The 22,334-nt window shown below is 43.7% G+C and overlaps 1 protein-coding gene across 1 annotated transcript in view; it reads left to right on the top strand.

Moving 5' to 3' along the window:
• The first annotated feature begins 9,812 nt into the window (after window positions 1-9,812).
• LOC147449402 (UV-B-induced protein At3g17800, chloroplastic-like) overlaps window positions 9,813-22,334 on the top strand; it is a 29,613-nt gene continuing 17,091 nt past the window's right edge. The window contains exon 1 of the mRNA XM_086521846.1: window positions 9,813-9,999. Coding sequence (XP_086377972.1) covers window positions 9,892-9,999 — 108 coding nt within the window. The 5' untranslated portion in view covers window positions 9,813-9,891. The remainder of the gene's footprint in view (window positions 10,000-22,334) is intronic.

Below are 22,334 nucleotides of genomic sequence, written 5' to 3'. Positions count from 1 at the left end.
GGCATTCTAAATGCGTTGTCGGGGGATATGTGTTCGCTACGTGAGCCGAGCAGGCGCCGGGCCTTTGGCTGTGGGAGGTGTGAAAGAGAGAGAACAAGAGACAATGACAGCTCTGCCAATCACCGCAACCTTCAATTAATCAATTTAAGCTCTGAGTACATTCTGCTGGCAGTAGCCAAGTCGGGCTGTTAACAGCACCGACACTTAGGTTCACTGAAATCAAGGAGTTTACGATTCCGTTACAATTACCCGGGCCGTTAACGGCTCCGCAATGCATAAAAAAGAATTAATTAATCTAAGTTGCTGGTGACAAACAAAATCCTATTGTGCCGGTTCCATCTGTTTGATTTGTCTTCAATCACTATCTTTGAATTATTTCTTGCCTTTTCTTTAGCTCAAGACCGAGGGATTCTCTTGCCCAAGCTCAGAAGAGAAAGAGAGAGAGATTTCCCTCCTTGACCTCGACTCGAGTTTCATGCCGTTGATTGCTCTAGACTTCCGATTTTCCCTTCATGCTCGGCTTGCTTCGATCGGCTTGCTCCGAGCTCTCAAAGCTCGCCCTGCTTGTTATGCCGAATCTTGGTTTCGAGCTTGCCTTTCTTCTCCTACGACTGCTTGCGAGCCTTGGTTGTTCTCTCCTTTGGCCCTCGTTGCCTTCCGAAGCTTCAAGAACCAGCTCGAGAGAGAGACTCGTTCCTTGGTTAGCAAAGGCCGAGAGCGAAAGAGGAAGAGAGAGCTTTCCTTTGTCTTGCCGAGGACGAGAGAGAGAAAGAGAGATCGGCTTCCGAGCCAAGGATGAGAGAGAGGAAGAGAAAGATTTCCTTTGATTCTTCCCCGTTCCTCGCTTGCTTCCTCGTTGATCCCCCTCGTTGCCTCTTGCTTCGCTCCCTTCTTGCCCTCGAGCTCTTCTCGTCGCCTTCGAGCTCCTTCCCCTCTTCTTCGTTATGTTTCATGCCCTCCTCAAAATCTCCTTTTTCTTCTATTATTAGCCCTCCCTAAGCAACGAGGGCGCCGTCGTTGCTAGGGGCATAAAACGCATCTCTAGGTGATGTGGCAGCCCGATCGTCGACCATCACGAAACCCGACGGGACTGGTGTCAAAAGTCTGTGCGCGGAGATGCTAAGCAACTTCCGCTGCAGGCGTGCCCTCATCCCAGATCACCTGCGGCCGCTGCTAGCCGTTCTTTCCCTGCGCATTCCATTATACGTTGCCGCCATTTTTTGATCACGCCATGCCTTCGTTTTTTATTGGCTTCACATTTTATAATTTTAGGGTGGCCCCTTAACAATGGGCGGCCAACTTCCTTTGGTGGTCGGCCATAGGTTATGGGCCCTTGGGCACCACATTTAGCATACATATCGACTAAGGCATTGCCAAACACAGCCCAGCTTCCCCGTCCAACAATCTCATCAGGGAATCTCTCACTTTGAGGTAAATCCCGCAACGAATGCATTCCAAGAGACCACATCCCGAACACGAAGCTCTTCAAGCACTTTTTGTGCTTTCGTAACGGCACCATATTAGGCATACACGCCGGCCATCCTCGTCAAGGCTCTCATTAGCCCTAAATTGACAATAACATCGCGAATTTTTCTACCCATATCAACATCTCGAATAATGCCAAGATTACCTAGCTCAATAGTGCCGGCAATTGTCATCGGCCTCAAGCCCTATTATTTGATCAAGCCAAACTCTGTCTAACGAGTCGTAAATCCCTGTAGACCTCTCGAACTGCATAGAATGTATACAAACCCTACCAAGGCTGCAAAATTCCCAGATGGCACTCCAACCGAGCCGACCGGACTGGTACGGAGCTGGCCCCCGGTGAATCTTTAACGGCCAATAACTTGGCAACCGTAACTCCGATCGCTGATTTGAAAGGACCGACGTGCTCCACAAAGTGAGCACCTCAGCCCGATGCATTCATTTCAATTCTGTCAGCTCAAATGTAGTTGCCCAATCCGGTACGGATCTGCATTAACTCAAACTTCAAACTGCCATAACTTCTTCATCGTAGCTCCAATCGACGAGCCGTAAAGACAGGCCGGTAGAGCACATCAAGCACTGCAGTTCTAGATCATAATATCCCATCTATGCTCACTCCAAGCATAATCATTGAGGCATCATTGAGGCATCTCTTGGCCTTTTTAAGCCGCATCTAGCATACATTACTCATTAAACTTGGCCTGTTAACAAGCCCTAATCACTGCTCAGTAAATGTGTAGGCTTCAAAGAAGCTTATCTTGCATTTCTTTGCTCTTTTTCTCTACATGGAAGCGGAGCTGCACGACATCCACCTCCTCTGAACCTGCACAGCCTCCGGTTTGTGCCAGCAACACTTCAATCTGCATCTGCTTTAGGTACCTTAAGCTCTTTTCCATCATCGGACTCACATAAGTGGTAAATGTATGAAAAAAGAAATAAGGCTTATACCCTATCATCAATGTTCTAGCTTAATCATTAGGTAGTTGTCCATCAAAAATCTCTGAACCGTATCTGCCATATCTTCAAAGCATTCAATTATGGATAACATGTTTAGTGAACCCCGCCAGACTCAAGTGCTCCAGTTAATGATACACACGGCTTGACCATTAAGCTCTTCTTAAGGAACCCTGTCAAGCTCAAGTATGCCTTACTCTGTCTGCACACGGAATGGTCGTCAAGTCCTTCACTTCAAGTTCTGTTAGCAGAACCAACTCAATAGATGTGAAGATACTTCATCAATTATCCAAAGAAGTCAGCTAGAAGCCAGCCATGTAATCTTATTGAATGCATAACCAAAAACTCTTCTGACTTAGCATAATCTAGGAAACAAAATCTTGTACCATGCAACCTGCTACATCAGATAGCTGGTACTCTTCAAATCCGTATCTGGCACTTTAGTAGCCCCCAGGATCAAGTGGGAACTCAATCATTCGTCCCATTGTGAGCATTCCTTTAAAAATTTTGCACCATTCTTCAGGATCATAGGGAAAATACAAGAATTTCCAATCATTACAGCATAAACATACATTAATCCACAAATCTTCATACAAACCGCATGGATCATATGGCATATAAGGCAATTGCCGAGGAACATGCATATATCTGTCACCTTCTGGATCAAAAGCTAGCTCAAAATCCCCTACATCATAGGGTAACATCAGATTCCATATAGCATCATGTAGCACCAGATACTGCCATATCCCCTGTGCAATTGGCTCATCCAATTGTCGATCATCAATCACAGGTAAAATCATTGGCAGTGCACCTTCACTCTCACTAATAATGGAATCCCGATCATGCACATCTGGATACATCAAATCTCTGGCAAAACTCTCTTCATCAGGCTCAAAAGATGCATCTGAAATCAATTCTCTATCTTGCAGAGGCTCAAAATCAAGTAAAGCATCATCTAACAGCTGCATAAGTTCATCATCTGTTGAATCTGAACAAACTCGCTCATGCATGATTCTGAATTGATTGGTATCCTTAGCATCTGTGTTTGAGAACCCTTCCAAAGCTTCGTCTAGTAAGCACATAAGGTCTAGGTCCACTGCTTGAGAAGGTTCCTCAATCCCGTACATCTCAGGTTGCTGCAATAAACAAGGATTTTCACATATGACATGCATACTAAACGCATCTGCAGTAAACTGCTCTTCAAGTCTTTCACGCTCAGCTAGATATCTTTGCACTTCTGTAGCACAAAGTTCAGCATGCACATTGAAAATTTTATCTACTGCCCTGTCTGTATCATCGGCACAATGAAACCAATCATATTCATCAACAAGAGATTGCACTTCACTATGCACCCCCTCTGAATCAACATCATCAAGTTCATGATCATTCTGCCATCGTGTGAGCTCTGTGTCGCAAATTGTCAATAGAGAAGAAGTTTGCTCCCCCTCTACATCACCATCATCAAATTCAGGGTCAGACTGCCAGATTGGTAGCTCTAGGTCACAGAAGCGTGTCAAAGGAGTCTGCACCCCCTCTGAATCATCATAATCACGTTCAAGGTCAGTTTCCAATTTGGTAGCTGTGCTTCACAAAAACTTGTCAATGAAGGAGTATGCACCCCCTCTGAATCAAGCACATAATCTTGCTTAGCCAAGTCCTCAAAATCTGGTACATCCAAATTTGGTAAATCTAGCATACCAAAAACCATGGTCTTGCTGCTCTCAATAGCAACCCCGCTTTGACCTATAACATCTGTATCATTAATCAACTATTTGGCAAAACCTGTACCAATATCTTCAATCACGTCTATGGTAGAATCTGCACCAGAAAAATTTTGCTCTAATTCTGGTTCAATAGCAAAAGTATCAGTTGTAACTGAATCTTCTTGCATGTCTACCTGAATTTGGTCGCACTCATTTACCTACACATCTTCCTGAGCTTTAGCTACTTCACTGTTTTGATTCACTGATTTCTTTTCTTCATGTACTGCATGCATAGGTTCTTTGCAAAATTCATTCTGTGTATCCCGAATTGCATGTGTAGATTCTTTAAAAAATTCAATCTGCGTATCCTGAAGTTGTAAAGCCTCACCCTCAAAGACTTCTACTTCATGCACAACATCTGCAAAACCCAACTTTGCATACACAGCTTCAACTATGTCTTCATCATTAGCTTGTAAGAAGATAGCATCCTGCACAATCAACTCATCAATCACAGCTTCTAACTTTGATCGTACTTGTCCTTGAATATCTGCGTAATCTGGTGGACTTGAACTCTGTTCTTGATAGCATTCATACTGCTCATAACGTACTTGCACAATAGCTTCTTTGAAATACTCCCAGTCATCGTTGCAAGCTTTGGTAACTTCTTGAATCTGCTCCTTTACATCTGAACTCACTAACTGCTCAAAAGATTTGATCATCAACTCTTCTGGTATCCCTCTTACCTTGGTCTCCAGCTCACAGCACTCTAGGTAGCCCTCTGGATCGTATCCATCAAAGAGTCATCTCTGGTCATACACTGCATCCAAAGCTTCATCGATTTGATTTTTCTTCTTCATGGTCTCTATTTCAAGCAAAGATCCTTGAACCAATTGAAGCATCTTTGCAAAATTTTGAAATGTTGACTTATCATCAAAACCGTTCGCACTTAATTCTGCAATCATCTTCATCATCTGCTCTAAATTCTCCATCTTTACCTCCCACCCCGGCTCGTTTCGCGTCTGGTTCACCAAAGATGTCGGGGGATATGTGTTCGCTACGTGAGCCGGGCAGACGCCGGGCCTCTGGCTGTGGGAGGTGTGAAAGAGAGAGAACAAGAGACAATGATAGCTCTGCCAATCACCGCAACCTTCAATTAATCAATTTAAGCTCTGAGTACATTCTGCTGGCAATAGCCAAGTCGGGCTGTTAACAGCACCGACACTTAGGTTCACTGAAATCAAGGAGTTTACGCTTCCGTTACAATTACCCGGGCCGTTAACGGCTCCGCGATGCATAAAAAAGAATTAATTAATTTAAGTTGCTGGTGACAAATAAAATCCTATTGTGCCAGTTCCATCTGTTTGATTTGTCTTCAATCACTATCTTTGAATTATTTCTTGACTTTTCTTTAGCTCAAGACCGAGGGATTCTCTTGCCCAAGCTCAGAAGAGAGAGAGAGAGAGAGAGAGAGAGAGAGAGAGAGAGAGAGAGAGAGAGAGAGAGAGAGAGAGAGATTTCCCTCCTTGACCTCGACTCGAGTTTCATGCCGTTGATTGCTCTAGACTTCCGATTTTCCCTTCATGCTCGGCTTGCTCCGAGCTCTCAAAGCTCGCCCTGCTTGTTATGCCGAATCTTGGTTTTGAGCTTGCCTTTCTTCTCCTACGACTGCTTGCGAGTCTTGGTTGCTCTCTCCTTTGGCCCTCGTTGCCTTCCGAAGCTTCAAGAACCACCTCGAGAGAGAGACTTGTTCCTTGGTTAGCAAAGGCCGAGAGCGAAAGAGGAAGAGAGAGCTTTCCTTTGTCTTGCAGAGGACGAGAGAGAGAAAGAGAGATCGGCTTCCGAGCCGAGGACGAGAGAGAGGAAGAGAAAGATTTCCTTTGATTCTTCCCCGTTCCTCGCTTGCTTCCTCGTTGATCCCCCTTGTTGCCTCTTGCTTCGCTCCCTTCTTGCCCTCGAGCTCTTCTCGTCGCCTTCGAGCTCCTTCCCCTCTTCTTCGTTATGCTTCATGCCCTCCTCAAAATCTCCTTTTTCTTCTATTATTAGCCCTCCCTAAGCAACGAGGGCGCCGTCGTTGCTAGGGGCATAAAACACATCTCTAGGTGATGTGGTAGCCCGACTGTCGACCATCACGAAACCCGACGGGACTGGTGTCAAAAGTCTGCGCGCGGAGATGCTAAGCAACTTCTGCTGCAGGCGCGCCCTCGTCCCAGATCACCTACGGCCGCTGCTAGCCATTCTTTCCCTGCGCATTCCAGTATACGTTGCCACCGTTTTCTGATCACGCCATGCCTTCGTTTTTTATTGGCTTCACATTTTATAATTTTAGGGTAGCCCCCTTAACAATGGGCGGCCAACTTCCTTTGGTGGTCGGCCATAGGTTATGGGCCCTTGGGCACCACATTTAGCATACATATCGACTAAGGCATTGCCAAACACAGCCCAACATCCCCGTCCAACAATCTCATCAGGGAATCTCTCACTTTGAGGTAAATCCCGCAACGAATGCATTCCAAGAGACCACATCCCGAACACGAAGCTCTTCAAGCACTTTTTGTGCTTTCGTAACGGCACCATATTAGGCATACACGCCGGCCATCCTCGTCAAGGCTCTCATTAGCCCTAAATTGACAATAACATCGTGAATTTTTCTACCCATATCAGCATCTCGAATAATGCCAAGATTACCTAGCTCAATAGTGCCGGGAATTGTCATCGGCCTCAAGCCCTATTATCTGATCAAGCCAACTCTGTCTAACGAGTCGTAAATCCCTGTAGACCTCTCGAACTGCATAGAATGTATACAAACCCTACCGAGGCTGCAAAATTCCCAGATGGCACTCCAACCGAGCCGACCGGATTGGTACGGAGCTGGCCCCCTGTGAATCTTTAACGGCCAATAACTTGGCAACCGTAACTCCGTTCGCTGATCTGAAAGGACCGACGCGCTCCACAAAGTGAGCACCTCAGCGCGATGCATTCATTTCAATTTTGTGAGCTCAGATGTAGTTGCCCAATCCGGTACGGATCTGCATTAACTCAAACTTCAAACTGCCATAACTTCTTCATCGTAGCTCCAATCGACGAGTCGTAAAGACAGGCCGGTAGAGCACATCAAGCACTGCAGTTCTAGATCATAATATCCCATCTGTGTTCACTCCAAGCATAATCATTTTTGGCATCATTGAAGCATCTCTTGGCCTTTTTAAGCCGCTTCTAGCATACATTAATCATTAAACTTGGCATGTTAACAAGCCCTGATCACTGCTCAGTAAATGTGTTGGCTTCAAAGAAGCTTAGCTTGCATTTCTCTGCTCTTTTTCTCTACATGGAAGCGGAGCTGCACGACAGCGTACCTAATATTATGAATATCAGAGGGCAATGTTTTGTGAGCTGCATTGAAGTTTTGCGTTTGATTGTGATAATTTTTGACAAAATTTAGAGTATATGACGTTATAGGAGGAGTACGGGGACAAAAGCCATATATGAGCCCTAGGGACGTGTGTACAATGTACATAGTGTTCAAAATTCTGTCCAAATGATTTTTGGCATAACTCAATCCTCGTACCAAAGTCTTATTTTTTGAGAGTTATGAAATGATGCGGATTATGGTTAAAAACATCATTTGTAATGAGTAGGTATTCTAGTTGCAGAAGCCGGGGTGCAATGGCACTTGCAGATTGTAAATACAAAGTCATTTGAGCCATTTGACCCATTGAACTCTATTTTTTGTTTAACCCTATGGTAGCCTTAGTATATAAGGTACCTAGGTCATTTTGTAAAGAGAACTTTATCATAGTCAAAGTTTTGAGTTGCCCTCAACTGTGTGTGAGAGAGAAAGAGAGAGAGAGAGAGAGCGTGCGTGTATATATATGTGTGTGTATGTGTATGTATGTAGTATAGAACTTACTAGAATTAAAATGAAATAATAATATCCATTTAATAGTTTAAAACCAAAATAACATTTTAGGTAAGTCTCAATCATCACTGTTGAAAGTATCCTAACCCAACACATCTCTAAGGCTTCTTTTAGAAAGCCAAAAAAGATAGTTTGTTTCCATGTATCACTAATCAACAAGCTTTTTAACGAATGGTCCACAATTGCACCCAAAATGTAACCCTTTTACAATGGCCTTATGGAGTCCCAAAAAAACAATGTGAAAGTTCATTATGGTCTACATAAGGCTATGTGAGAGAAAATAAATAAAATTTAAATAACATTTAAGGTAAGTCTCAATCATGCCATTTTTTTATGTTCTTCCGTTACTCACAAATGGCTTATATATTATGAAAGGGCCCCAATAATAAGATAATTGGTGCACATTGCACATTAGTATTTTGAAACAAAATAAAACAAAAAGGAAGTAAAATAAAAAAACACATTAAAAATCAAAACAAAAGAATATTTTACTGCTTTCAAATAAGCATAGAAAATAATTAAACAATTTAGTGAAGCGATTTTTTTTTTTGAAATCCTCAAATGAGAGAATCGTTTATCAATATCTCAGTGTTTGAGAAAGATGTGTTTAAACTTAGGCTTAAGTCAATTGAAAATCGAGATTAGCCGGTTGCAAAAGATGGCAAAGGAGAAAAAACCCGATAAAATATACTAAAAAATAGTTCGAATATTTTACAAATTAAAAAATTTATAATAGTATTTCCATTTTATATTTGTATAAGGAGAAAACTTGCCGCTTAGACAACAAGGTAAAGTTTTTACGGTGGCCTCAAGAAAGCAATATTTTATTTGTAACAAAATGTGTGTGTGTGTGTGACATCAAAGTTCGAAAAAAATCATTTTGAAAACATACAAAATTTCCTTTGGGTAGATTCAAAGAAGAAATTTTACAAAATAATTGGTATTTTTTGTAATTTTACTCTATTTGTATAAAAAAAAAATCGAACATTGGTGTGTGTGCATGTGTGTGTGTGAGAGAGAGAGAGAGAGGGGGGGGGGAGATAGTTTGGGAAAAAAATCGGGGTCCAATGTATTTTAATCGGCTAAAATTGTAAAATCTCAGTTATATTTTGAGCTTGCTTTTAAAAAAATCGAGAAATTTACACAAGTTTTAGTGTTATTACCGGCAAAAGCTTCAAATTTTGACCTAAAAATCAAAAGAATTTCAAATTTACCCTTACTTTCATCGGTTAGAGAGAGGAGCGGATCTTCTTTATACATTTTTAATGCCTTGCATCAACACCAATATAGAGACACCTTTTAAAAACACTAAAATGAAGAAAAAATCATATTGTATGTAATCAAATGGTGATGAAAAGACTAAAGTGCAAACAAAGGGTACATCACATTTAATGTAATAGTGAAACTTTTGATGGTGAGAGATTTGCACTTTTTCTTTACCAACTCCTCTATATGGCCTTCTTAGGCCAAAAAAGACTTTCTCGAAGATTGCATCATAAGATCAATCTCCTATGGATATTTCGTTCAATGTTTTGATCTCTAAAATTATTTTCAATCATGGCAGAGAAAGTAAATGCTACCTAACAGTCTTAAACAATAGAATACAAGAAAAGTAAAGGTAGCATGTGAAATGAAAGGTAAATCTTTATCATGCTCAGGGTGAACACTATCCCCCTAACCCAGCCCAACACTAACCCAACCCAACACTAAGGGTTTCTTTTAAAAGGCCAAAAAAGAAAAAAGAAAAAGATAAGATAAACGAATAGCCCCATTAACCGGGAACGAAGCTGGGCAGCCTTAGCTCCAGGTGCGGGGCATCTGTTTCCCAGTAAAATGGAAAATGGTTTTTGTGCTTGCTTGGACATCAGACCCGCAGCTTCACCATCACCAGTCCAGAGACAAGCCAGCTGCTTCCTCCATCCATCACATCGCCACTTCAAGGTATCTCGATAAGTCTCTTTAAATGCGCGCGCGCGCACACACGCACACACACACAGAGAGAGAGAGAGAGAGAGAGAGAGAGAGAGAGAGAGAGAGAGAGAGAGAGAGAGAGAGTAGCATCGTCCATGCATGGAGATACCTAGTGTAGCTGAATTACCATGGGTGTTTCCACAATCCTCAGTTGGCATAAATTGACTGCATGCTCAATTGGCAGATACCAAATTACCATTTAAGTTGCAAAGCTAATGTAAGGGGATCTTTCGTCCCAACCTTAGGCATGTGAGCTAGAGAATGTAAAATCACCCACGCATTACGGAGGAAGAACCACCAACTCTGTAAATTGTGTGGTTGCTGGAGTGTCAACGTGAGGTGATTTGACAAATTTGATGATGTGGCATATTGCCACCTAAAGGACAATTGAAGGGCCAGACCAAAGTGATGATGTGGCTTATTTTCTGCGAGCTGCTGACATGGCATAACTTCCACAGGTCATGCCGCGAATTGCGCTGATGATCTGGCAGGCCTATACGGCAGTTTTGGGCCAGTTTTATTTGATGAAAGTTATTTTCAGCCGTAGCTGCTTTTGGGGCACTTGTTTTCCAGTATCTAGAACATTATCCATTGGACTCTTTACAAGTGTGCCTTGAGGAGCGCTCTGCAGATCATTGCATGGTTGCAGATTGCAGAGTAGCTCCTTTGGCAGTTGTATGCCATGATTATCAATAAAAAATGAAGTACCGAAAGGGGCGCCAGACTTTGGGGTCAATGTATTTGGAAGTGGAACTCCGTCGCTTTGTGTCGACCCCTCTCTCTCTCTCTCTCTCTCTCTCTCTCTCTTCAATCCAAGTGTTTGAGTTGTTCCAGTTTTGTTTGTGTTGTTGAAAATCCTTGCTTGGATCTCCAAGCTGGTCACAAGGGTATCCAAGCTTAGATGATCCGATCCAACTTTTTGCAGCACACGAACATATTTGTCCTACTATTGTTTTGTGAGAGGAAGAAGAGAATTCCAATCCCAGTGGGTGTCATAACTGTTGACATGTCAAGTCACCGAAGAACAGAGGCAACCTTCAAATCACGGCCAAGGGGCCTAAACCCTAAGAAGAACAAGCAACAACAGAAGAAGAAGTCCTACCAACTTATGGGACCCCGTCCGATGGGGCCCAAGTGACATAAAGGAATTAAAATAAAACTGGACCCTCACACACACAATGTAGAATCTGATGACGTGGTAGCTGTACGAAAAGCCTTGATTTTGCACTGACATGATGACGTGGCAAATTGTATGGATTTTTGCGTTTTGCGTTGACAGTGTTGACGTGGCTGTTGTACAGATTTCCGCAAAACGCGTTGGCAAATTTTGGGCATTGCTTTTGGACCTGATGCTTTTGAGTTTGAAGGCTTTTCATGTAAATTGCTTTTGGGGCCTAGGGCCTTCAAATATGAGGCCATGGGCTTATACTCTGGCATGCTTCTGGACGAAGGTGTAGAGAATGGAGTACTAGCTTGTACTGTGTTGATGCAATATAAAGAAATATCGAAAGGGGCACCAAGGTTTGGGGCCAATTCTCTCTGCGGTGGGAATTCGCCACTCTGTGTCGCGTGTTGTCTCTCTCTCTCTCTCTCTCTCTCACTTTAGTTGTTATTGAAGTGCTAAAAGTCTGTTCAGTCTGTTCTTTTCTATTGGCACGTGATGCCCGTCTTGTGACAGTGGTATTAGAGCATCAGGCGTGTGCTTTTCTGAAAGCATATCGGTCCTACAAAAGAGCAGATATAGCTAGTGGAATTTTACTTGAAGTATCTTCGGGGCCCCGGACTTATTAGCGACTCCCACCCTCTTCATCGCTCATGTCTTACAGGGCATAAGCCAAAAAGATCACTTGCAAGAGGAGGATCCAAGATTTGTTTCGAGTCACACTTTTTCTCAAAAGCAGTGCCATGCATATGTTGATGTCTATAGCTACCAAGCCGCACACTCCAGGGACTTGGCAAGCTTTCAAGAAAATTTTTGCCCGAAGTTATATGGTTTCTGACATCTTCCTTCGGAGTGCAACTTCTAGTAGAGTCGGATATCTTTAAGTGCTTGCCATGGAAACCCTAGCAGATTATAACTTGAAATTTCTAGACATCTCTCAGCAGGTGTCTCTTAACCTCGGAGGTCCAGTGTGACTACTATGTCTTGGGACTACCATCATTGCCACATGAACACTGTCTGCCCAAGAGCTTATGGACCATGGTGCGGTCAGCTACGACCTTATGGAAGGAACCTAACCCTAATTCTTTTGGTGCAGGTTTTAGGATGAAAAGTCAGTCGACTTTTCGAGCTCAACTGATGTCGAGATTGCTTTTTAAGTTTGAAATCTGTTCGAGAACTTGTTTGGTGATCCTGTTTGAAATTTGTTTAAAATGGATTGTATCTGTTTTGAACCTGTTTTGGTGCCGATTTGAAATGTTTGACTCTGGTTTTGATACTGGTTTTATGCTCATTGGTGATTTTTACTCCTAGGTGAAGTAGTGAGAAATGTTGTTTTGGTATTGTTTGAACCTCGGAACGACGCAGACGGGATGTCTGGGGAGCGTTTTGTTGTATGCTAGAAACCCTTGGAACGACGTAGATGGGATGTCTGGGGAGCGTTTGGTTGTATGCTTGAACCTCCAAGTGACGTAGATTGTGGTCTGGGGAGCGTTTGGTTGTACATTCCTCTGAGCTCATGGCCCGGACCTTTTTAGGTTATTTGCGGGGGAGTAACGAGGTAGTCGTTGAGTAGCTTCATACCGCAGACCATTTGTCTCGGGGGAGTGCTCAACGGCGCTGTTTGTTGTGTTTGTAACATGCATATGTGAGCATTTGTGTTGCATTGTGATGTGTCAACCACTGAATATTCCTAATTGGATGAGATTGCCTGGATATGTAATTTTAGTGCATCAAGACACCCGTGGAAGATCAGTGCGGTCTGGGTGTGATGGCTAATTATACTATGCCGGAGTTCTGATCTGGACGAAAGGAGAAGCCAACTCCTTGATCAAAAGAGCTGAAAAGAAAAGCCAACTCCTTGATCAAAAGAGCCGATAGGAGAAGCCAACTCCTTAACAAAAAGAGCAAACTGTTTGTCCCTTGGAATGTCCCTTGACATGACCCTCGGAATTTTTTTAGCTAACTTGAGTTGTTTTGTAGATATGCTGTAATCGCGGACGATTACTTTCTTTCAAGAAGGGGGGATGTCACAAACTGCTGACATGTCAAGTCACTGAAGAACAGAGCTAACCTTTAAATCACGGTCGAGGGGTCTAAACCCTAAGAAGAACAACCAACAACAGAAGAAGAAGTCCTACCAACTTATGGGACCCCGTCCGATGGGGCCTAAGTGAAGGAATTAAAATAAAGCTGGATCCTTACACAACTTAGAATCTGATGACGTGGCAGTTGTACGAAAAGCCTTGATTTTGCGTTGACATGATGACGTGGCAGACTGTACGGATTTTGCGTTTTTGCGTTGACAGTGTTGACGTGGTAGCTGTACAGATTTTCGCAAAACGCGCTGGCAAATTTTGGGCATTGCTTTTGGACCATATGCTTTTGAGTTTGAAGGCTTTTCATGTAAATTGCTTTTGGGGCCTAGGGCCTTCAAATATGAGGCCATGGGCTCATACTCTGGCATGCTTCTAGACGAGGGTGCAGAGGATAGAGTAGGCTTGTACTGTGTTGATGCAATATAAAGAAATACCGAAAGGGGCGCCAAGGTTGGTGCCAATACTCTGCGGTGGAATTCCGTCACTCCGTGTCGCGTGTCGTCTCTCTCTCTCTCTCTCAGTTTATTTGTTATTGAAGTGTTAAAAGTCTGTTCAGTTCTTTTCTATTGGCACGTGGTGCTCGTCTTGTGACAATGGGGATACGGAGAGAACCAACGAAGATTCTAACACAGGCAAGCTTTCTTATGATGATTTGGGAGAGGACTAGGGGGAGCCTATAGTGGAAGCTCTTGACAGAATGGAATACAAGTGAGAATTACAACTAGACACTTGTGCTAGGCGACGTTAGATACTAATATTCGAATTATTCGCAGAATCACCCGATTACAGAGGTTTATGATAGATGGTAGAAGGCCGTCAAAACACCAATTAAGTCAGCAATGAAGAACAAGGCCAAGCTAAATGCAGAAAAGTAGAAGCTTTACTCCAAGGAAGAGTTTGATGAAGCTCTCGAGCTTAAGGTCCATTAGTTAATGAAATTTCGGAAGCATTCTTGAAAGGGTGACAAGCCTAAGGATTATGCTGGCTATATTGGTTGGAAATCTACCTTCGAGGTTCTTGCCTCAGGGGAATCAAAGAAACATTGTAGACGTGTCCACTTTTGAGGACTATCTTTGTCTTCTTTGAGTTCTAGTTCCAGTTCCAACGAGAATGAGAAGAGGTGATCAAAGCAAAGAAAGCATAAGAAAAGAAAGTCCAGGAAGCATAAAAAGTATTCTAGCAGTTCGGAGGAGGAAACATCTTCCACCTATGATAGTTTTGATAGTGATACCCACACTTGTGCTACGATTTTTGGCAAGAAGAAGAATCACCTGCTATCAGCTTCTTAGTACGACATCTTAGAGAAGAAGAAAAAGGGGGGAAAGGAGTTCAAGGATGGTGGCCAAGCGGTGAAGTTTGATACTTATCCGGGCTACAAAGATTCTTCTCGAGCTCTTTCCTTCAGACGACAATCTGATGCCGCTTTTTTTTGGCGGCAACTTCAGGGAAGTCTTTAAAGTACAAAAGGTGGCACCCTTTTTGAAGGAGAATGCTCTCATGTGGTGGTCCACTCTTCTGCTTTACAACAAAGCACCGACCAAGTGGGTCAAGTTTAAGAAATTGTTTTCTTCAATGTGGTTGACACAACGGTATGAGGCCGATGTGGATGCGGAAAGATGATACTTCGACCACCTATAGTCAACGTTTTTGGGATACCTATTTGCTGATTGCTTCTTTTGGAAGGTGTCTTTTAAGGAGAAGATGGAGCGGTATTGTTGTAGATTACCCAAAGAGATTCAATGATACTACTTCAAATAGAAATCCACGAGCATTCAATAGCTTATGGAGCATGTGATGGACAATTTTTCCATGCATTCAGTCTCCTTGACATATGTCATAATTGATTATTGGGCAAGAAAATGTTTATTGAAGAATGAAGGGTAGAGAGTGTAACAAACTGCTGACGTGTCGAAGCCTAAAGAATGGAGCCAACTTACAGATGCCGGCCGAGGGGCCTAAACCCTAAGAAGAACAAGCAGCAGAAGAAGTGTCACAGAGTGAGGACGTGGTTGCCCGAGTGCAGAAAACCCTAACCCTAATTTCTGCCAGAAACCCTAATTCTGAAAACCCTAATTGCTGAAACCCTAATTCTGGAAACCCTAACCCTAAAACCTGCAAACCCTAATTTCTGCCAGAAACCCTAACCCTAAGGCAGCAGACAAATTCCGAAAATTGCGTTGACATGATGACGTGGTAGGCTGTACGGATTTCCACGTTTTGCGCTGGCTGATGACGTGGTCGGCTGTACGGATTTCCGTAAATTGCGCTGGCAGCTTTTGGCATTGCTTTTTGGACCAGAAGCTTTTGAAAACTTTTTATGCTTTTTGGACCAGAAGCTTTTGAGTTTGAAAGCTTTTCATATAAACTGCTTTTTAGGCCAAGGGCCTTTAAATATGAGGCTAGGGCTCATTCTCTGGCATGCTTACTGGAGAAGGTGCAAAGTCTGGAGTACCGGCTTGTACTTTGATGATGCAATATAAAGAAATACCGAAAGGGGCGCCAAGGTTTGGGGCCAATACTCTCTAGGGTGGAATTCCGCCACTCCGTGTTGCGTGTCGTCTCTCTTTCAATTCAGTTGTTATTGAAGTGCTAAAAGTCTGTTCGATCTGCTCTTTCCTATTGGCACGTGGTGCCCGCCTTGTGACAGTGGTATCAGAGCTTCAGGCGTGTGCTTTTCTGAAAGCATATCGGTCCTACAAAAGAGCAGACAGAGCTATTGGAATTTGATTCGAGGTATCTTCGCCCTCTATCCCGGACTTATTAGCCACTCCCACCCTTACTTCATCGTGCATCGGGCGCGCTCCCGTCTTCACCGCAGTGTCTTACAGGGCATAAGCCAATTAAGATCACTTGCAAGAGAAGGATCCATATTTGTTTCAAGTCACTGTTTTTTCAGAAGCAGTGCCATGCAGATGTTGATGTCTACAGCTACCAAGCAGCATACTCCAAGTACTTGGCAAGCTTTCAAGAAATTTTTTGCCCGAAGTTATATGGTTTCTGACATCTTCCTTCAGAGTGCAACTTCTGGTAGAGTGGGGTATCCTGAAATGCTTGCCATGGAAACCCTAGCAGATTATATCTTGAAATTCCTCGACATCCCTCAGTAGATGTCTCTTCACGATCAGATAACCTTGGAGATTCAGTGCGGTTGCTATCTTGGGACTACCATCGCTGCCAAAGCAACACTGTTTGTCCAAGAGATGACGGACCATGCTGTGCTCGGCTACGACCTCATGGAAGGAACCTAACCCTAATTTTTTGTGCGGGTTCCAAGATGGAAAGTCGATCGACTTTTCGAGCTCGACTGATGTCGAGATTGCTTTTTTAAGTTTCAAATCTGTTTGAGAACTTGTTTGGTGATCCTGTTTGAAATTGGTTTGAAATGGATGCTATCTGTTTTGAACGTGTTTTGGTGCCGATTTGAATTGTTTGACTCTGGTTTGATTACTGGTTTCAATGATTGGTGATTTTATTCCCGGGTGGAGAAGTGAGAAATGATGTTTGAGAATGCTTGTTCATACTCATGGCCCGAACCCTTGTGGTTATTTGCGGGGGGAGTATTGAATGATTTTGAAAAGTGTTGTTTTTACTCATGGCCCGGACCCTTGTGGTTATTTACGGGGGAAGTATTGTTGTTTTTACTCATGGCCCAGACCCTTGTGGTTATTTACGGGGTGAGTATTGTTGTTGTTACTCATGGCCCGGACCTGGATGGTTATGCGGGAGGAGTATTAAGAAGTCTGAGCAGTGGTTACTCTCAGCACCTCCAAACGACGCAGGCTGCGGTCTGGGGGGCGTTTGGTTGTAAAAGGCCTCTATATCTCATGGCCCGGACCTTTTTAGGTTATTTGCGGGAGGAGTGATGAGGGAGTCGTTGAACAGCTCATGGCTCGGACCTGGATGGTTATTTGCGGGGGGGGTGTTCATCGGCGGCTTTATGTTTCTATGTCTTGTAACATGCATATGTGAGCATTTGTGTTGCATTGTGATGTGCCAACCAGTGAATATTCCTAATTGGATGAGATTGCCTGGGTATGTAATTTTAGTGCATCAAGACACCCGAGGAAGATCAGTACGGTCTGGGTGTGATGGCTAATTTTACTACGCCGGAATATCAAGAGTTCCGATCTGGACGAAAGGAGAAGCTAACTCCTTGATCAAAACAGCCGATAGGAGCAGCTAACTCCTTGATCAAAAGAGCAGAAAGGAGAAGCTAACTCCTTAATAAAAAGAGCAAACTGATTGTCCCTCGGAAATTTTTGAGCTAACTTGAGTTGTTTTGCAGATATGCTGTAATCGTGGACGATTACTCTCTTCAAGAAGGGGAGATGTAACAAATTGCTGACGTGTCGAAGCCTAAAGAATGGAGCCAACTTACAAATGCCGGCCGAGGGGCCTAAACCCTAAGAAGAACAAGCAGCAGAAGAAGTGTCACACAGTGAGGACGTGGTTGCCCGAGTGCAGAAAACCCTAACCCTAATTTTTGCCAGAAACCCTAATTGCAAAAACCCTAATTGTTGAAACCCTAATTTTGGAAACCCTAACCCTAAAACTTGCAAACCCTAATTTCTGCCTGAAACCCTAACCCTAAGGCAGCAGACAAATTCCGAAAATTGCGCTGACATGATGACGTGGCAGACTGTACGGATTTTCACGTTTTGCGCTGGCTGATGACGTGGCAGGTTGTACGGATTTCCGTAAATTGCGCTGGCAGCTTTTGGCATTGCTTTTTGGACCAGAAGCTTTTGAAAACTTTTTATGCTTTTTGGACCAGAAGCTTTTGAGTTTGAAAGCTTTTCATATAAACTGCTTTTCAGGCCAAGGGCCTTTAAATATGAGGCTAGGGCTCATTCTCTGGCATGCATACTGGAGAAGGTGCAGAGTCTGGAGTACCGGCTTGTACTTTGATGATGCAATATAAAGAAATACCGAAAGGGGCGCCAAGGTTTGGGGCCAATACTCTCTAGGGTGGAATTCCGCCACTCCGTGTCGCGTGTCATCTCTCTCTTTCAGTTCAGTTGTTATTGAAGTGCTAAAAGTCTGTTCGATCTGCTCTTTTCTATTGGCACGTGGTGCCCGCCTTGTGACAGAGAGATCATCCTAGATGTAAAATCGAAGGGCGAGTCCGTTCCACTTGTATCAGCTTCGGCCATTTCTAAAGTAATGGAATATAATCATTTTGTTTACTCAAATTTTCTATGAGATTTGGAAGAACATAATAGTTCATATTTGTCAGATTTAGAATCAAAACGCCAAGATTTCTTGCAAGCTCAAGTCGATTGTTTCTCAGAGGGTTTGCTGGAGAGCTACCTCTTGAAAGACATGAGGATCGCACGAGTCATTTGATTCCTAGCAGTATGCCATCGAACCGGCCACCTTATAGAGTGAGCAAACCCTAGAGTGAAGAAATAATGAGCCAAGTGAAAGAACTTTTGGAAAAGGGTCTAATTCAGACGAGTACCTCACCTTTTTGTTCACGAGTGCTTCCTTTTTATAAAGAAAGGTGAATCTTGGAGAACGTGCATTGACTATAGGGCTCGGAACAAAATCATCATCAAGAACAGCCTACAGGTTTCGAGTCACAAATTGTTGACGTGTCAACCATTGAAGATCAAGGGGGTTTAGACTCCTTGAGCCTAACCCTAGCCAACCTGCTAATCTCTGTTGAGGGGCCTAAATCCTAGTAGAAGAAGAAGCAGAAGAAGAACATACTAACTTGCTGAAGATGGCCGAGGGCCTTAAAAGACAAAAGGGGTTAGGATTAAAAATCCTAACCCAACCAACTTACAGATCATTGGCCGAGGGGCCTAAACACTAAAATTAAGCAAGGTGCTTGCTTTTGGACCAATTGCTTATAGTCATGTGAGATGCTTTTGGATAGGCCAAGGGCCTTGGCCTTTAAATATGTTGTGTGGGCTCTCTATCTAGCATTCTACCACGTGGAGAAGCAGAGCAGAGTTTGCAGAGCTTGTACTTTGTGGAAGGAATGTAAAGAGATACTAAAAGGGCCTAAGGTTTGGGGCCAGTGCCTTCTGGGAGTGAAACTCCGCCACTTCGTGTGTCGCGCAAATTCTCTCTCTCTCTCTCTCTCTCTCTCTCTCTCTCTCTCTCTCTCTCTCTTAGTTTAGTTGTTTTGAAGTGCTAAAAATTTGCTAAAGTCTGTGCTTTCGGCTGGCATGTGGTGCTTGTCCCGTTACGCGCTGGCTGATGACGTGGTAGGCTGTATGGATTTCCGTAAATTACGCTGGCAGCTTTTGGCATTGCTTTTTGGACTAGAAGCTTTTGAGTTTTGAAGGCTTTTCACTGTAACTGCTTTTTAGGCCAAGGGCCTTTAAATATGAGGTTAGGGCTCATTCTCTGGCATGCTTCTTGGCGAAGGTGCAGAGTCTGGAGTACCGGCTTGTACTGTGTTGATGCAATATAAAGAAATACCGAAAGGGGCGCCAAGGTTTGGGGCCTATATTCTCTGGGGTGGAATTCCACCACTCCGTGTCGCGTGTCGTCTCTCTCTTCAGTTCAGTTGTTATTGAAGTGCTAAAAGTCTGTTCAGTCTGTTCTTTCTATTGGCACGTGGTGCCCGTCTTGTGACAGTGGTATCAGAGCATCAGGCGTGTGCTTTTCTGAAAGCATACCGGTCCTACAAAAGAGTAGGCAGAGCTATTGGAATTTTATTTGAGGTATCTTCGCCCTCTAACTTGGACTTATTAGCCACTCCCACCCTTACTTCATCGCGCATCGGACGCGCTCCCTTCTTCACCGCTCATGTCTTACAGGGCATAAGCCATTAAGATCACTTACAAGAGAAGGATCCAAGATTTGTTTCGAGCTGTTGTTTTTTTTCTTAGAGGTAGTGCCATGCAGATGTTGATAGCTACCAAGCAGCAAACTCCAAGGACTTGGGCAAGCTTTCAAATAATTTTGCTCGAAGTTATATGATTTCTGACATCTTCCTTCGGAGTGCAACTTCTGGCAGAGCGGGGTATCGTGAAATGCTTGCCATGGAAACCCTAGCAAATTATAACTTGAAGTTTCTCAACATCTCCCAGTAGATGTCTCTTCATGATCAGATGACCTTTGGAGGTCTAGTGCGATTGCTATCTTGGGACTACCATCGCCGCCAAAGAAACATTGTTTGTCCAAGAGGTGATGGACCATGCAATGCTCGGCAACGACCTTATGGAATGAACGTAACCCTAATTTTTGGTGCAGGTGCATGATGGAAATTCAGTCGACTTTTCGAGCTCGATCAATGTCGAGATTGCTTTGAAGTTTGAAATCTGTTTGAGAACTTGTTTGGTGATCTTGTTTGGAATTTGTTTGAAATGGATGGTATCTGTTTTGAACCTGTTTTGGTGCTGATTTGAAATGTTTGACTCTGGTTTCAATACTGGTTTGATTGATTGATGATTTTACTCCCGGGTGGAGAAATGAGAAATACTGTTTTGGTATTGTTTGAACCTCGGAACGACACAGGCCGATGCTTGGGGAGCGTTTCGTTGTATGTTTGAAAACCTCCGAACGACGCAGGCCGATGCATGGGGAGCGTTTGGTTGTATGCTTGAACCTCCAAGCGATGCAGACTGCGGTCTTGGGAGTGTTTGGTTGTACAGTCCTCTGAGCTCATGGCCCGGACCTTTTTAGGTTATTTGCGGGGGGAGGGACGAGGTAGTTGTTGAGTAGCTTCATACCGCAGATCGTTTGTCTCGGGGAAGTGCTCAGCGGCGCTGTTTGTTGTGTCTTGTAACATGTATATGTAAGCATTTGTGTTGCATTGTGATGTGCCAACTAATGAATATTCCTAATTGGATGAGATTGCCTGGGTATGTAATTTTAGTGCATCAAGACACCCGTGGAAGATCAATTCGGTCTGGGTGTGATGGCTAATTTTACTACGCTAGAATATCAAGAGTTCCGATCTGGACGAAAGGAGAAGCTAACTCCTTGATCAAAAGAGCCGAAAGGAGAAGCTAACTCCTTAACAAAAAGAGCAAACTGATTGTCCCTTGGAATGTCCCTCGGAATGACCTCGAAAATTTTTGAGTGTTAGGTGCAGCGGAATGATTGTTTGCGCTTTGCTCAAGATGAGTGCTCTGAACTGTGCTCAAGGTTCCTTTTAGTTCTTATGGAAGGGATAGCCTTCCGTTCTTAATGGAAAGTGCTATGATCACAAACAAAGTGAATGGACACTGTGCGTGCAAGTGAATGAGACTGAGAGATAGAGAGAGAAGAGAGATACGACACCAGAGACGTTGTAAAACCCTCCTCCGAAGGCCCCACTCTCGTCGGCGAGAGTGGTCTACTTATTGATTGCACAATCTGGTACAATGGTTATGCATGAGACTGATGCAAGTCTAGGCTATGTCGACGATGACGACGGTGATGACGAAGTCGACCTAAGGGCTGAAATCTGCAATCTTTCTACTGCTGTCCAAAAACGCTATGGGCTGAAATCTGCAAATCTTGTATCTGCTGAATTTTGACTCTAAGTCGGTGACGATGTCGATGGCGACGATGTGACGACGATGCGCTGAAAACGCAGATGCTGAAATCTGCGTTTTCCGGCTGAAACTGTAAACCTTGCGGAAACTGATCGTGCGGCTAGGAACTGCTACGGGAAGGTGAGATCTGCGAGGTTCGGGACTTGATCTATGAAGTCTAACTGCTGAAAACTGGAAATGCTGGTGGCTCTTGACTTTCCGTCGCGATGAAGGTGCGAAACGCCGGGGCTGATCTGCAACCAAAAACGCTAGGGCTGAATTTTGGTGTTTCTGTCATCGAGGTTCTGCAAATGCAAAAACGCTAGGCTGATTTGCTGTGGTCTTGTCGCCGTGGCTCTGCAAATGCAAAACGCTAGCTGATCTGCAGTGGTCTTGCCAAAAAACGCTAGCCAAGTTGCTATGGAGCAAAAACGTTAGAAGTCCTTGGGGTCCTGCTGAGAAGGTGCCTGTTGAGCGGTGCTCCTGCTGCCTCTTCTGCCAAATAGTCCTAGCTCTAGTTTGCTTATATACAAACTTAGCAAAATTGCCCTACCTACTTTTGTTGGAAAG

This window comes from Adiantum capillus-veneris, chromosome 10 (genome assembly GCF_014529385.1).
Source record: "Adiantum capillus-veneris isolate H3 chromosome 10, ASM1452938v2, whole genome shotgun sequence".
In the NCBI taxonomy this organism is placed as follows: Eukaryota; Viridiplantae; Streptophyta; class Polypodiopsida; order Polypodiales; family Pteridaceae; genus Adiantum; species Adiantum capillus-veneris.
The sequence above is the reverse complement of the archived record's forward strand: the minus strand, read 5'-3'. Positions and strand labels throughout refer to the sequence as shown.